Genomic DNA, 15736 nt, shown 5'->3' with positions numbered 1-15736 from the left:
TGCGGAGCAGAGAGGACACTGACAACACACTGACAGACAGGACAGACCAGGTTATTTTTTATATGAAACAAAGTCTCACTTTTCAAATTTAGTCATTTTTTAAAGAAATTTAACAATAGATACCGTTTTGTGTCTCTTTAATGTGTCTGACAGATCGATCAGTTAAAGCTGCTCGTTAACCGATCATCTCTTCCTTCTAGTTAATTTATAGCATCAAATAAACATGAATGAACATAAGAAGGAATGTTGTTTTAACCGCGGAAAGACGTCGGTACACTTCGTTTTTCAAGTTTAAATCCTCCAATGTTAATCTACTACTCTCCTGACTGCTTTGTCGGACAAAATGGTGGATGGCGGATTATGATTGGTCAGATCACCTGTCAATCAAACTCCCTGCAAAGGGTTGATGACGCGAAAAATAATAACGGTAACTCCACTGAAATTATTCATGCATGCACTACCGAACGTACAGGTACAGCAGTTCTCTGTTGGAGAACTGTTTATTTCGGACATGTTCGACATACTGAGAACCTGATGAGCTGATGAGCTGTTGAGCTGAGCATGCGTGCAATTTTTTTCAGAGGGACGAAATGCATGTTTCTTAAGTATTTTGTAACAAAATAAAACATGTTGAAAACATGTTTATCACATTCTGTCTTTTCACAGTATTATTTTAAAGATTGGAAACACAATGAATCAATTGTAAAACTAAACATTTATTATTATACTAAAACATTATTTTCAGGAACAGCTAATTTAATTCCTAAGTAAGTTGATATACATTTTTGACGTAAACTCTTGCCAAGGTTTTAAGGGTGCAAAGTAAATGTTTATAATGTTTTAATCAAAACATAACGTATTTAACATACTGGAGACATGTATCAACTTTTAGTTTTGTCGACTGTAGGCTATAGTAAGGTTTTAGCAGTTCTCAGCTCAGACTGAGAAAACAAAAAATGCGCTACACAACATTCCCAACTCTCATTGGTCGGCCCTTCCAAACAAAAATTATTTTAATTGGCTTTTCTAAAACACACAAAAATAACTAATAAAATGAAAAGAAAATTAATATTCTGCTCATTCATGTGTTAATGCTTTTTATTTTATTTTTGTAACCTGGGTTACACCTTGGTTTCGAAGTCGATACTTTTGACAACACTAGCGGCTCTGATGTCAGGACTAGTAAACAAGTATATGTTCGTCAAGTATATAACATCAAGTATATAAGTAAGGCTATGTTCACTCTTACATCCAACAACTAAACACCCCAATCGCTTACGAGACATCCCTTATGAAAAATGTATTTATTCAAGTGTGCTATTAGTATACTTCTTTTAAATTTAAAATAAGAAAGTATACTTTCAGTCCACTTTTTGTACACTTCTCAGAAATATATTTTATTTATTTCTCAGAAGTATATTTGGCCTACTTCCCAGCTAACAGACTTTTGTTATAAGAACGTTCTCCAAATATTCAGTGTTGGTTCTGGGAACGTGAAAAATGTCCAGTTTTCTTGACGTTAGAGGAACGTGTTTTAACCTGTTAAACGTTGCCAGTGCGCCCGTGCACTGAAGCGTTATTTATTTATTTAATTCAAAATTACTATCAGATTTAATGTTATACCTTGACAAACTATACATAATTAAAAAGATATTATACTCAAGTTTCAGTATTTGACCACTATTGTATTCTGAGAAACTCATAGTGACAGTTATGTCTTAATTTGTGTCAGGAGTTATGAAATGAAAAAATGAGTCGATACCTTTAATATGAATTATGACCGTCAGCCGCTTTCATTCATAAAAAACTCCTGTGCTGTCGTCATGACAGCAATTCACAAAACAACGTCCTTCAGGGCTTTAGCTCAAAAATGTACAGATTTGGAGAAATATTGATAGATTCTCATAGATTTACATCATATTTCTATAGACAGGAATAATATTTATTGAATTTATACCCAAATGCGTCGATGTAATCTTTATGAGCATTTGGTACTCTGATACTGTGTTTTCAATTCATACCAATAGCCTGAGGGCGCTACATGCACAATAATAGTCCATATTCACCTTATTCCGGAAGTAGCACTGGGTGGCGCCATCCGCGTAATCTCACTTCCTGGTTTAGCTACTTAGCGCTTTGTTTGCCCTGGTCCAATCATACTGTCTATGGGTCCAATCTGTTATCTGTCTTGATACAAGTAGATAGACTATAATATTATAGCCAAATGTGTTGGCCTATGGTTATTAACAACTGCTGCAACGTACTAAAGTACATTTCACTTGAAGCTTTTGAAACAATGCCACAATCAAATTATTTAATAGCTGTGTCTTTCTAATAGCTATTACTTAGTTATGAAGATGTGCACAAACACTACTACATGTAAAGTTTGAAACATTATTACACCACAGTTTGTTTGCTTAATCACCACACTGTTAACCCTTGCTGTAAAAAAAGGCCAAATTCTGACAATATCATACCATTTTCCATTAAAACAGTAATATACCGTAGAAAACAAAACTAGCCTACAGGAATATACTGTGAATTAACAGCGCTCAAAATCGACACTCAGAGGCTGTTTTCCCAATCACACCCTATACCCTCATTCACTATTCCCACATTAGTTCACTGATAAAGTCCCCTTGACAGAGTGAATGAAAAGAAGTGAGTGAATTGAGAAACTGATGAACACCTGATAAGCAGAATCACTGAAGGACATAGAAACAAGAACAGAAAAAAGAGAAACACAAAAACTACAATCGACTTCCAGCGACACTGAGTGTGAAACCAGTTTACGATTATTTCTTTCATACATGTACAAAAGTTCTTGTTGAGAATTAACAGAGATATAGTTAATAATAAAGTTTGTTGTCACCATGATGGAGATCAGTATTTGCTTTAGTTGGTCACTTGTCCCTTGACTTTTTACCATTCATCTCTCTCTGACTGCTCTAACAGTGAGTTTATAAAACACATTTGTTATGGCATGAAAGAGCCAAGAGGAAGATGATCAGGTGTTTTTGGCTTTTGTGATAAAGTCACAATCATTCTGGACATGTCTGATTTTCTGATCTTTTCTGTATTTATTCATTGAATTTATGGGTATTTCATATTTAGCATATATCTGTAAATCTACAACATAAAATCAATACTTCTTTAATAAGGTCTTCTGAAGAATATTGTATTCATATAGTGCATTAAAAAACTCTTGCTTGACTCAGACACACACAGACATCAACAATCAGCACATGAATCTCAACAATGGTGACAATCAAAAGTTTCATGTCGCAATGCATGCTGGGTTCCAGGATAATATAAAACTCCCAGCATGCACTGCTGCATGAATAAAAAAAAATATATTGCCACCGTTGTTGAGATTCATGTGCTAAATTGTGATATCTCTGTGTTTCTAAAAGACAGTGTTGTTCTGTTTCTCTGGTTATGCATGATGTGTTAAAAAAATGAATCATTGTAATTTATTGTTTAATTTCACAGTGGTGCTAATGAAACACTTTTAATTGAGGATGAATTCCTTAGTGAATGAACAGGCAATATGATGATTTTGTCATCATAATCATTATAACCGCAATCAGTCATAAACTGTGTGTGTGCACAAGTGTGACTTCCACAAAAACACAGCTGAAGCAGCAAAAGAAACACTAATGTTATAGCATCAGCATCCCAACTAAAGCAAGCACTGATCTCTATAATGGTAACCTCAAACCAAACATTTTCAATTAAACATCTTAATAACAACTTCTGTAGATGTATGAAATAAAGTCATACTGGTTAATAATAAGTGTAATAATGTGTAATGGCTGGAAGTCAGTTGTAGGTCTTGTGTTTCTCTATTTTCTGTTCTAACAGCAGGTGTTCATCACTAATGCTCAACAATCACTTACATATTCCCTTAATTATCTCACTGCAACATTGTCTCAACGTTACTTTTACTCTTTGTAGTGTGGATTTTCCTGTGGGGTTGAAAGGGTTAACAGTGTAAGATAAAAAGACACACCCACAAAATGTATTTTAACAGTAATAAACTGTAAATCATAAATCAGGTATATACTGGCAACACTGTTGCCAGTAGTTTACTGTAAAATGTATTTTTGGGTCACCATTGTGCTGAAGAGTAGAGCCTGTGCTTCAGTCCAGGAGAAGATCTAAAACATTGATGATTTGCTGCATGTTGCTTTATTTAACAGGCGGTGACTGTGTAGTTGCTGGTCCAGTGGAAATCTCTTTATTTGCAAAAGTTTTGTTGTGGTTTCAAATGAAATAATTTCACAGTAATACTTTGCTCACAGCTTTATTAATGCATATATAAATACATTTAAATGACAGTTGGTCAATTTAAGGCAGTCGGTTTCTGCAAGTGAAATTAGTTAACTCGAGTTTTAGTGCACTTTTACAGTAAAGAACTGCACAATTAACAGTAAATTACTGGCAACAGTGTTGCCAGTATTTCACCGTAAAAAAACCCGGTAAGGTCTAACAGTGCAGATACATTTGCAGTGTATAGCCAACAGATGAGAAAAAAATAGCCACGAACTGGTGTAGAAAGAAAGTAGAGCCTCAACTAGATGAACAAGAGGGTAACGTTAGCTTAGCTAACTGCTAGCTGCAATTTCTTATGGTTTGATCTCTAACACAAGTAATGGCTGTAAAATAAATCCAGCGACTGAATTCTAGAGGACCATAGCTTTCAAACAAGGTATAGCATGTGTATGTGTCCTGTAGTGAGACCATTACAACATTAGATGTTTGTGGCTAATGTAGGCTAAACACTACACATCGGCCGGGCTGCGATCAGACAGGCAGACGGGTCATATAAACACCTAAAAGTCGTTTAAAAATTACCCCGAGAAACAGTGCATTGCTGTGCTGTTGGTACACACGTACATAGCACATTTGGCACAAATTAGCTTATCTTATGTGACATTTTATCAGTGAGACTTCTCTGCAGTTCTCCTCGAAATTGAATGAGGGTCCACTAAACCGGAAGTTGGTTTACAACGGAAGTACTGGACAGAAGTAAAAGTGGGCGGGGCGGAATAAGGTGAATATAGAACATGAAGAAGAGCCATGATCATGTGACATTCCAGGACGTCACTGATACACACAAAGCTACAGAGATCGCGCTGTAACATGCAGATAAAGATGTTTTGAAGACAATAAACATGATTGCAATGATATTTGAGTTACCTGTGTTTTTTAAGCCATGCCAGGTATTTTCATAATAATAGATTATATTTAAAAATGAGAACAGGACTAAAGTCCTTGTGAATGCAGTGTTATTTAGAGATCTCCAGTGGACACCCGTCTCTATGCACTGCGAATTAGTTGCCATGGCAGCAAGGCTAATTGCCCGATTGACGGCAGGTGTGGAGTAATTACAGGGAGAGTTGTGAGAGGGACACGTATTCTGATGAGGCTTTAAAACAGAGAGGAAGCAGACTGGCGGGGTGGTTCTCCTCCCGTGAGATACTGTGTTTGTCGACGGGTTGTTCTTTTTATTGAGCCTGGGCTGTGGAGCGGGCGAGGGTCGAAGTGGAGAAGCAGAGAGAAGAGAGTGAAAGATTTGTCAGCGAAAACCCAAAGAATATCGTCAGCAGTGGGAAAGACGCAAAGGGATGAGTATTGGATTCGTTGTTTATATGCACTAACACTGAAGTGGTGTGGAGAGTTTGGAAAGTGTGTGGCACGAGTGAACTAGTACACTGAGTGAATTGTTGATCGGTCTCCAACTTCTGTCTTCCCCTTTGCCGAATGTGACAATAACTGCACCCGTCTTCTGTTTTTTCTGGAGAGAAGCTGAGCCCTCGTAAAAGACGAGACTTGATCCGGTGGGAGAAAGACCGGTGGGTGAGTGCTGGCCCGAATGCACGGTGTGAGAGTGGAGATGTAGTGCTTGAAGTGACGATTCACACGGTTGGTGTTATGGAGTGAAGTTTATTGTGTGGAGAAGTAATAGAAGTCTGCTGCGCACTCTCCTCTTACAGTCTTTCACCCGCTGTTCCAAGGAAGGGCTTCCGATACATCAAGCGTCCAACTTACTATGTTGAGACAACCCGGCTCTGTCAATGCTGAATGTTCTATATGCTGTTGAACAGTTAAACCTTGTTGTATTGTTGCAGTGCACAGTCCAAGTGGAGCGTTTCGCTTGAAGTGTCCGTCCCGCCTGGTGGTTTCCACACGCCCTTATTTGAAAGCCTCCGCCCTGTTCAGAAAGAAAGAAGGTATTTCAGCTGAATGTTTTATATACTGTTGAATAGTTAAACCCTGCTACACTGTTGCAGTGCACAGTCCAAGTGGAGCGTTGCGCTCGAAGTGTCCTTCCCGCCTGGTGGTTTCCACACGCCCTTATTGGAAGCTTTGCCCTGTTTGGAAAGAGAGAAGGTATTTCAGCTGAATGTTTCACATACTGTTGAATAGTTAAACCCTGCCACATCATTACAGTGTACAGCCGAAGTGGAGCGTCTAGCTCAAAGTGTCCTCCCCGCCTGGTGGTCTTCACCCGTCCTAATTGAAAGTCTTTGCCCTGTCTGGAAGAGAGGAGGTATTTCAGCTGAATGTTTTATATGCTGTTGAACAGTTAAACGCTGCTACATTGTTACAGTGTACAGCTGAAGGGGAGCGTCTCGTCCAAAGTGTCCTCCCCGCCTGGTGGTCTCCATACGCTCCTATTGGAAGCCTTGCCCTGTTCAGAAAGAGAGAAGGTATTTCAGCTGAATGTTTCATATACTGTTGAACAGTTAAACCTTTGCTGTATCGTCGCAGTGCACAGCCGAAGGGGAGCTCCCGTCTAAAAAAAGGGGTTATTCCCGCCTGGTGGTTCCTACGGGCTTCATTCCAGTTCTGCCTTCCCCCCTTAAGGAGAAGGTAACCCCACCTGAGTATCCTCACCTGTTGGTGTCAGCTAACTGTGTCGTTCCAGGGAATAGCTGTAGCACGTGCCTCCATCGAAGTGTCTTCCTGCTGCCCAAAGGTCCCCTCACGCTCCGGCTAAAGGCCCCTGTTCTACTCTTGCCCGGCGTTGAAGACACCTACTGGGATATACTTATCTGTTTCCTCTCCTGGCCCGGCCCGCTCGCCACCTGTTCCCCTGCGTTCCGTCCGAGTCTGAGGCAACCGTCCCCCGAGTACCTACCTTCGGAGCAGCATCAGTGACTCGCTTCACGTCCGCCCTTGAATACTTAACTGGTTCCAGTCCGAATGGGGTCCGTATAACCATGATCTCCTCTTGAGTCCTGTCAAGGGTACTTACCCAGTGACTTACCTAGACGGTGCGAGTCTTCCCTCTGATCCCACTCCAACGAACCGTAGGGCCGCCACGATTGTTCCTCCCTCTACGGTCCAGAAGACTACCGAATTCCCTCTGGCGGCAAGAAAGAAGATATTAATTGGGACTTTTCCAAATTCCTGTTTTTAACTTAATAAAGAAAACTGTTATTCCTTCACTTCCTTGTCTGTCTGGTCCTTGACACGTTCCTCGAGGTGGTTCCGGGGTCCCAGGGGTGGGTGCAGTCTGGCTTGGCCCACCCTGACCTGTGACACTAATCTATATAGACTATCATTGTGCAGAACACTGTCCAATAGTATATTTTCTGTCTGATTTTTTTATCTGAAGCCAAATTACATCACAGATTATTTAAAATACTCGACGTGCGTTAAAAAGTACGTTTGGAGCACAAACATGGTTTTAATCTCATAAATTGTTGTGTATTGATGGTGTGCTAAGCTAACATGCTAGCTAGCCCTAGGTGCACCTGCTACCTAGAAGTTATACTTTTATTATTTTTTGAATGCTTACTGAAATGTTTCTTTATTCAAGAAATGCATTTGATACAGTTTAAAATGTGAGGTGAACTTTGAGAAAAGAAATTAGGGACTGAAACCCTATGAATAGCCTGTGAATAGCCAGTCGTTAGTAACTATAATGCAGACAAAAGAAATGCATATTTAGAGCCATAACCAGGCTGGAGAGGTGTGAATGTGTGCATGGGGAGACTGAATGGGGATCGTTTGCACCACAAAACAATAGAGACAGTATACTGGATAGATGCTTAGAAGATGACAATAAACATCAGTAGCATTTTAGCGTCAAATCAAAATAAAGTCATTTGACATGGTCTTGAAAAACATTTAACTAAATACAGAGTTTTGGACTTATTATCTTCAGATTTTAAATATAAAATGGTCAGACATGTGGCTTTAACTGCAGTGCATTTCTAGATTGCTACAGTGCCAACTTCAATTTTATTTTCATGAGGATGTTTCATAAAAATTAATTTCTAATAACTTCACAAAACTTTGAAGCTATTTATATCAATTTTTGTCATTATGACAATAATTAATTCTACATTTACAATAAACTGCCAGGTGTCAGCTTTCAAACGAGATCATACTTGTGCTTTTAGTGCAAAGGGTTCATGAACTGTATCTGTTTCAGTTTGGGTATGTCATTTCTGGGGATTTTTCAAAAGTGGGGTTGCAGCTTAACAAAGGTATAATGTTCCTCAAACGTTCTTTCAACTTAATTTTGATTAAAAAAAACATTATAGGAGCGTTGATTTATTTATTTTTTATTTAAAGGTTAGTGTGATGTTCCTGAAACATTCTTTCAATCATCTTTCGAAAGAGTAATAAGAACAGAAACTACAACTTTCTTCAGAAACAGCCTTAGATAAAAGTTAACTTTCTCAAGATCTGATTAAACAACTCCACAAACAGCATTACCAGCTTCACTTATTACTAACCAGACTGACTTTATTTCTGTCACACATCTACAGAAGTTCTTATTGAGAATTAACAGAGGTTTAGATATTGATGTCTTATTGAAAATGTTTCGTTTGAGGTCACCATCATGGAGATCACTGTTTGCCTTAGTTGAGCTCTTGATCCTTGACTTTGTATAAGTTGGCGCTTTATCAGCATTTGCAGGTGTTTATGGAGAACAACATGTCTGTTTTAATAACAGACAAAGGACTATATTAAACAATTGCTTTCACTGTAGTTTTGCTCACTTTTGGAACTTGAAAGTAATTAGAAAAGAAGGTAATGAATTCAATTGATGTGATAAAAATAATTTGTAATTGAAGAAATTTGTGTAAGATTCTTCAAATATAAAGTTTAAAACGACACATTTCGACATCAGCACTTGTCATACAAACCTTAACAATGGTGACAATCAAAAAATAATTCAGCTGCATAATTAATTCATGCTGCAAGGAGCAGAGGAGGAGATGGCAGGCAAGTTGCGACATGCGACGGGTGCGTAGACAACCTCGTCGGTTGATGTACGCAACGGGTGCAGTGTTGTCCATATGGACCAGCACGTCCCTGCCCTGTAGTGGCCTTTTTAAGTGGCTCAGAGCGAGAAGTACTGTTAGCAACTCGAGGCAGTTGATGTGCCAATGCAATTGGGGGCCTGTCCACACCCCTGAAACTGCATGCCCATTGAACATGGCACCCCAGCCTGTGGCAGAGGCATCTGTGAACACCACAGCATGCCTGGACAGCTGTTCCAAGGGCACTCCTGCCCGCAGAAACGAGGGGTCTGACCACGGGCTGAAGGTATGGCGGCACGCCGGTGTGATTGTCACCCGGTTAGTGCTGTAATGCCACATCTCAGGACTCGGCTGTGAAGGCAGTGCTGAAGCGGTCTCATATGGAGCAGCCTGAGCAGAGTTACCGCTTTTCCCAATTTCAGTGGGACCGCCGTCCTGCCTTTGAAAGTGTTCAAGCAGCTCAGCCCCGACTGAGAGCGTTCCTCTGTGAGGCGCGCTGTCTGTGCGACCAAATCCAACTCCATACTGAGAAAAGAGATCCTTTGTACAGGGCAGAGTTTGCTCTTTTCCCTTTTGACATGAACTGCGGAGAACTGCTGGGCCAGTCCTCAACAGTGTCGCCGAAAAGGCCACCTTGTAAGATGGGAGCATCTAGAAAGCGTACTTTAACGACCTTTCGCACCTCTGAAAGGACAGCCAGGGGCGCTTTTGGACCCCCAAGGTGGACATCGTCTGACCGAGGGCCAGCGCTGTGACTTGATCGACAAGCGCAGCTCAAATCCGGCTCAGAACTATCCTTGTGCAATAAGAGTGCCTTGGCCTCGCATGCAGGGCGGAGGTGGCCTGGCGGAGGTGGCCCCACCGTCAAGAGTAGTGAGAGAGGTGAAAACTTTTATGCAGAATTTGGCACTTTTGGTGTTCCATATTTTGGCACCAATATAACTCCATACTGCTAAGTTTTCAATGCACATCCGAGAAAGACCCGGGAAAGGATGGCTGTCAGGTCTGAATCTGATTCAGCATAAGTACACACACTATTACAGTGGGAACTCAGCATCATCCTCATTTCCAGAGCGAAATAGCAGTTCCCCTCTCTCTGATGCAACAATCGACATCTGCCCTCAGCTGGAGCCGTGAATGAAACGCTAAGTTCCTCCATTTTATTTTTTTTTAAGGACCAGCAATCCCATCCAGAAGCTGCTCAGGACGCTACAATGGTGAATAGACAAAGAGGCCGTGCACCTAGAGTGCAGAGCGAGCACTGGGTTGCCATGACAACCCACGCTGCAGCCCGGCAACTCGGCGGCACACGACACGCTGAGGAGCGAGAGACCCGTCGGGTTTTGTCCGGCAGAAGCTCTCGCAGATCTTCACGTTCTCCTAGAGTGTCGAGCAGACCTGCAGCTCTGCTTTTACACACAAGCAGTGGCTGGCCAACAACAGAGGGGACTCGAGCTTTCCGGAGAAAAAAGAGTCAACCGGTGTGCCGACAGGGTCATATCCTCATGCGGAAACATGAACCACCCACGAACACAGTCTCACATGTTTCCCAGGCAAGCAAGATAGTGATCGTGGCCGTCAGTGAGGACAGTAAATGACCGCAACCAGAAACACAAGGGTGGAATGTCATCTTTAGAAAGACGCAATTCATACCCATGAAGCTCTTTCAGGGGAATGCTCTCCTTGGTCCTGAAGCACGCAGGGGAACGGTCGCAGCGGACACAGACAGGAAATGTGCAACCTGTCATGCCGGTCTTACCAGCCGTAAGAACGGCTATACAGCGCTCTTGGCGCACCGTCACCAGCTGTGAAAACAGCCTTTTTGTTTTGCTCAGTAACACAAAAACAGAGAGAGAAAGAAATTTGACTCCGCTGCATCACCCGCACCAGACACGAGAGATCCTCCTGAAGCGTTTGCTTATTGTTTGATCACTCAGTAGACAAAAAAGCATCGAAACGCTTGGCTCCGAAGCAAAAAGCTGAAGTGCAATCGCACCTTCTACTCATTATATACCAGCACTGTGTGGCTGAGCAGCTGATGCAAATGATGGCACACCAATGTGCATTGGCTCATTTAGTTTCACTCGAAGTAGATTGGCCTCTCTAGCGAGATTCCTATTCATCAGTCACGTCGTACGTTCAGAGTGACCAAATGATAGGGAACTACAACTGATTTCCAGCCACAGCCTTAGATGAATCAACTGAAGATAAAATACATTAAATCTCTCAAGATTTCAGCAGAGGAGAATTAAACAACTCCACAAACAGCATTACCAGCTTCACTTATAACTAACCATACTGGCTTTATTTCTGCCATTCATCTACAGAAGTTCTTATTGAGAATTGACAGAGGTTAAGATGTTTGTTTTATTGAAAATGTTTGGTCACCATTATGGTGACCTGTACGTTATTATACCTGCTATTTGCTTTTGCTTTGTAAATCTCACGTGTGACTGTGCTGTGCTAGATATAACTTCATAAGGGAAATTCGTGTTATAGCCTCTCACTTTTATTCGCTGGCCAGCCAGGGGGCGCCAGATTTTAACATTCCCCATAGCCATTGAACTGGAGTAGTAAGCTACATTTATTGTGTATTTCCGCCTTCTTGGTCATGCATATTACTGTGTATAGTTTTAAAACTGATACTTATATTTTGATATAAATCATAAGATACTTATGATAAATATTTTTTGCACTTTTACAAGATTTCTGTGTACGTCTGTTACTTGTGTATCACAAGGGTGAAAGTCCTGTGTTTTTTAAGTATTATGGTTACAAATAAAATCTATTCATAACAATAACCAATTTTGGTCAGGAATAAAGTAAATAATTGAATTTTATTATGATGAAAACTATATCACCTGATCGTCTTTGTTTCTGGCTTCCTTTGCAACAAATTATGTGTTTTGGTAAACAGTGTTAAAAAGACCACAAACTGACAAAAAGCTAAGAGTCAAACTGCCCAACTAAAGCGAACACTGATGTAAGCACTGCAAAATGAACCCTACACATTGGGAGATACAATTCCACAACTATTAGTTTAATCAATGGTAGCCTTTTTTAAGTATTAAAAGTATTAAGTATTACTTTTTGGTAACTATTTTACTCCAGTATGGAGGATGACATGGACAGTTGACTATAAAACATAGGCGAGCAGCCACAATAACTATCCCACCAAGCCAAGGGAAATGCAAACAAGCAAAATATTACAGTTATATGCATTTAGCAGAGTTTCATGAAACACAGTCAAAAGTCCTTCACTCACGACCCAGTCCACTCCGCACTGGTAGTGCACACGGAAGACACTAACAGCAAGAAGGCGGTAGTCTGCAGTTGCACACACAATTCACGGCTTTGGACAATTTCCAGTACACTCCAAATGGCCAGCAGGGAAACCGGAGCCGTTGATCCGAGCTGCGCGACAGGGGAAGGGAAATCAGTTCTAAACAGATACACGTCAGTGCCCACTCATTCGTAAGTAGTAAGAATTTCGGGCGTCACGTTTCGGGCATTAGTTGGGGTGAAGGAGCACACCATGGAGGGCTGCCTGCTGGTTTTTATTCAATGAATCTGCCAATCGCGTTGTACCACTGGCTCATCAGTAATATTGGATGCACCTGTGAACAGAGACTTGATACACATGCACACTTGATAGACATTAACCCACCCTCACAGGTTGTCAAACAGTCAGTGTTCCCCTCCCGTTACATATTCACCAACAATATTTTCTGCTACCATTGTGAAAAAGAAATAGACGAAAATATTTTATTTGAACTACATTTATTTTATGCTAAGTATACTACAAATACATTAACATATTTATGTACTTAATATAAATTCCTGCAATTGCAATTTTCGCCAGGCCATATCTATATTGAATCTTAATTTTTGTCTGTTTTAGACTCTCCAAAGAACGTCTCAGTGTTGATGAGTGGATCTGGTGTAATAGTGGAGGGAGATTCAGTGACTCTGAACTGCATCAGTGACTCAAACCCTCCTGCAGAAATCAGCTGGATTAAAGGAGGAACGATTGTAGGATCTGGAAGAATCTTCAGCATCTCAAAGATCAGCTCTGATGACAGTGGAGAATACAAGTGCAAGTCCATCAATAAACATGGAGAGAAATACTCTGATACTGTGACTTTAAACGTCATGTGTGAGTTCATGATCATCTGCACATTGTTTCAAATTTCCAAGTTCATAATTTTCTAATATCTATATAGTGAATTTTGATTTTTAGATCCTCCCAGGAGCGTCTCAGTGTTGATAAATGGATCTGATGTAATAGTGGAGGGAGATTCAGTGACTCTGAACTGCATCAGTGACTCAAACCCTCCTGCTCTGAACTTCAGCTGGTTTAAGGAGAATGAAACCTCAGCTGTTGGATCTGGACAGAGTTTCAGTGCACTACAGAGTGGACGCTTCTACTGTCAGGCTCACAATCAACATGGATCTCAGAGATCAGACGCTGTAACTGTCACAGGTGAAGCTTTTATTAACACACTCCTGTATCTTCACATCATTCATCAGTTTGGAGAGTTAATCATGATGATCTTCCTCTTTCAGTTCATCATGTTGCTGGTAGGAATGGGATTGTGATCACAGCGGCATCTGGAGGATTTGTCTTCATCATCATATTATTATTATTATTATCATTTATTATGTAAATAAAAGTATATCAATAAAGAGCACATAAATATAATACTTTCAAACTAATTCAGAAAGATATTTGATTATTAATGGTATATGAAACAATGAAATTACTTGTTTGTGTTTTTGACAGTAAGAAGAAAAGGATAAACAGAAGATCTGCTATAAATGAGGTGAGATAATCAAAGAACCACAGAATAATATCATTGAAAGAATAAAATTAGCTTTTTTTGTAAATTCAGAGATGGTTTTCTTTACAGCTGGTCCAATGTGAAATATTAATTTGAGCATAATTATGTTTTACTGTTTGAGTAAGAGACTGTAGAGTGACAACACTTTTGATACTTGATTGACGCTTCTGTTCCTAGGGAGTTGGCAAAAACTCTTCCTTTATTGTTACTGCAACAGTTTGTGATCAAGTCAATATCTATATATCTATATACATAATATGTTGGGAAATTATCAGACTGCTCAAACATCTCATGGCAAACTGACAAATACTACGTGAACTCACAGCATTTAAAATTTCTTGTTTTGTGCTGTAAGTCCTTCTCCTTGTTCCCTATCGATACGGTTCACTCGTACTGCATCGCTCCTTTTTCTCAGATTTTACTGAAGTTTTAATAAAATCACGCATTGAAACTGCACGAGCCAATGGATGCTCCGCGGAGAGGAACGAACCTATGGTGTGAAAGCCCGCTAGAAATGTTGAAAACTACATGTGCAAAACAGTTTGTTCATTCAAAATGTAGGTAATAATCTTTCTGTCTTTCACACAGTCTGTCTCGGATCCTGCTGTTCACGAGTCCGGCTCTTTTGGATATGAGAATCTGTAGCTCAGTAGCTCTTCAAGTCTTCTCAAGAAGAAACTCTCATCACTCTTACTCAATAGATACTATACAGTCCTTGCATTTATTCTTTTCGATCTATACTATATGAGCAATATCACCAACAGTAATCAAATTGTTAAAATATGTGAGAAAGATTATTTGTACCATTGTAGTGTTGGCTTTATTCATGTGGTTTTTAAAAATGTTTGCAGACCTTGTCAAATGTGTTTCCCTTAACAATAACAATAGACACAGCGCTAAGATGAAGCACAAGTTAAACTTTACTCATCTTTTGTTGCATCATTGGACACGCCCACATCACAACTACCAATGAAAATGAAGAACTTTGTGTGTGAACACACTTTTAGAGTTTCCATTCTGCAGGGAAGTGATGTTTCTCACTGCTTTTGTGGAAAGTAATGGTTTATGTTCATTAATAAATGAGTTTACCACTGTGAGCTGTTGCTTTATTAAAGACTTGCGTGAGTAAATCATGCCCGATAATATATAGCAGTTTATTAAAGGGTTTATCTTTATTCATTTTTAAATAACACATTCAATTATAAAAAGGTACATGGCCATTCAACATTCTGTTTTGAATGTGTGCTTTAGAGTGTGTATCAAACTGGCTAGTAGTTTTTTCAAACCACACTGTAAAAATAAAAGGTTCTCTGAGGAACCACACAGGTTTCCTGAGGAACTCTTATATTAGGCACTGTGTGGAACCACTTTGGGTGCCTCCAGGAACCAAATTTCATTTTTTTAAATATTTAATTTCATGTTGTTACTATGGTTACCTTTGACATCTATTATAATAAACAAATTGAACCAAATACAAAATAAGAATTGTTTATTACATATTTGATATTCATTTTTATACATACACTTCCATGCACATGGGGAAAAAAAGCTAACTACAGATTCACGAGTTCACATCTACATATAAGTAATACAATAAGTTTATGCGTA

At 39.8% G+C, this 15736-nt stretch overlaps 1 protein-coding gene across 1 annotated transcript in view; it reads left to right on the top strand.

Annotated features, from left to right (window-relative positions):
* LOC308688261 (B-cell receptor CD22-like) overlaps positions 1 to 15597 on the top strand; it is a 34045-nt gene extending 18448 nt beyond the window's left edge. The window contains exons 9-13 of the mRNA XM_081361218.1: positions 13189 to 13443; positions 13528 to 13770; positions 13854 to 13950; positions 14071 to 14110; positions 14717 to 15597. Of these exons, the coding sequence (XP_081217344.1) occupies positions 13189 to 13443; positions 13528 to 13770; positions 13854 to 13950; positions 14071 to 14110; positions 14717 to 14773 (692 nt within the window). The 3' untranslated portion in view covers positions 14774 to 15597. The remainder of the gene's footprint in view (positions 1 to 13188; positions 13444 to 13527; positions 13771 to 13853; positions 13951 to 14070; positions 14111 to 14716) is intronic.
* The last annotated feature ends 139 nt before the right edge of the window (positions 15598 to 15736 follow it).

This window comes from Scardinius erythrophthalmus (assembly GCF_964197995.2).
Source record: "Scardinius erythrophthalmus genome assembly, chromosome: 3".
NCBI classification, from domain to species: Eukaryota; Metazoa; Chordata; class Actinopteri; order Cypriniformes; family Leuciscidae; genus Scardinius; species Scardinius erythrophthalmus.
Note: the sequence above shows the minus strand (reverse complement) of the source record. Positions and strands in the feature narration are given on the sequence as shown.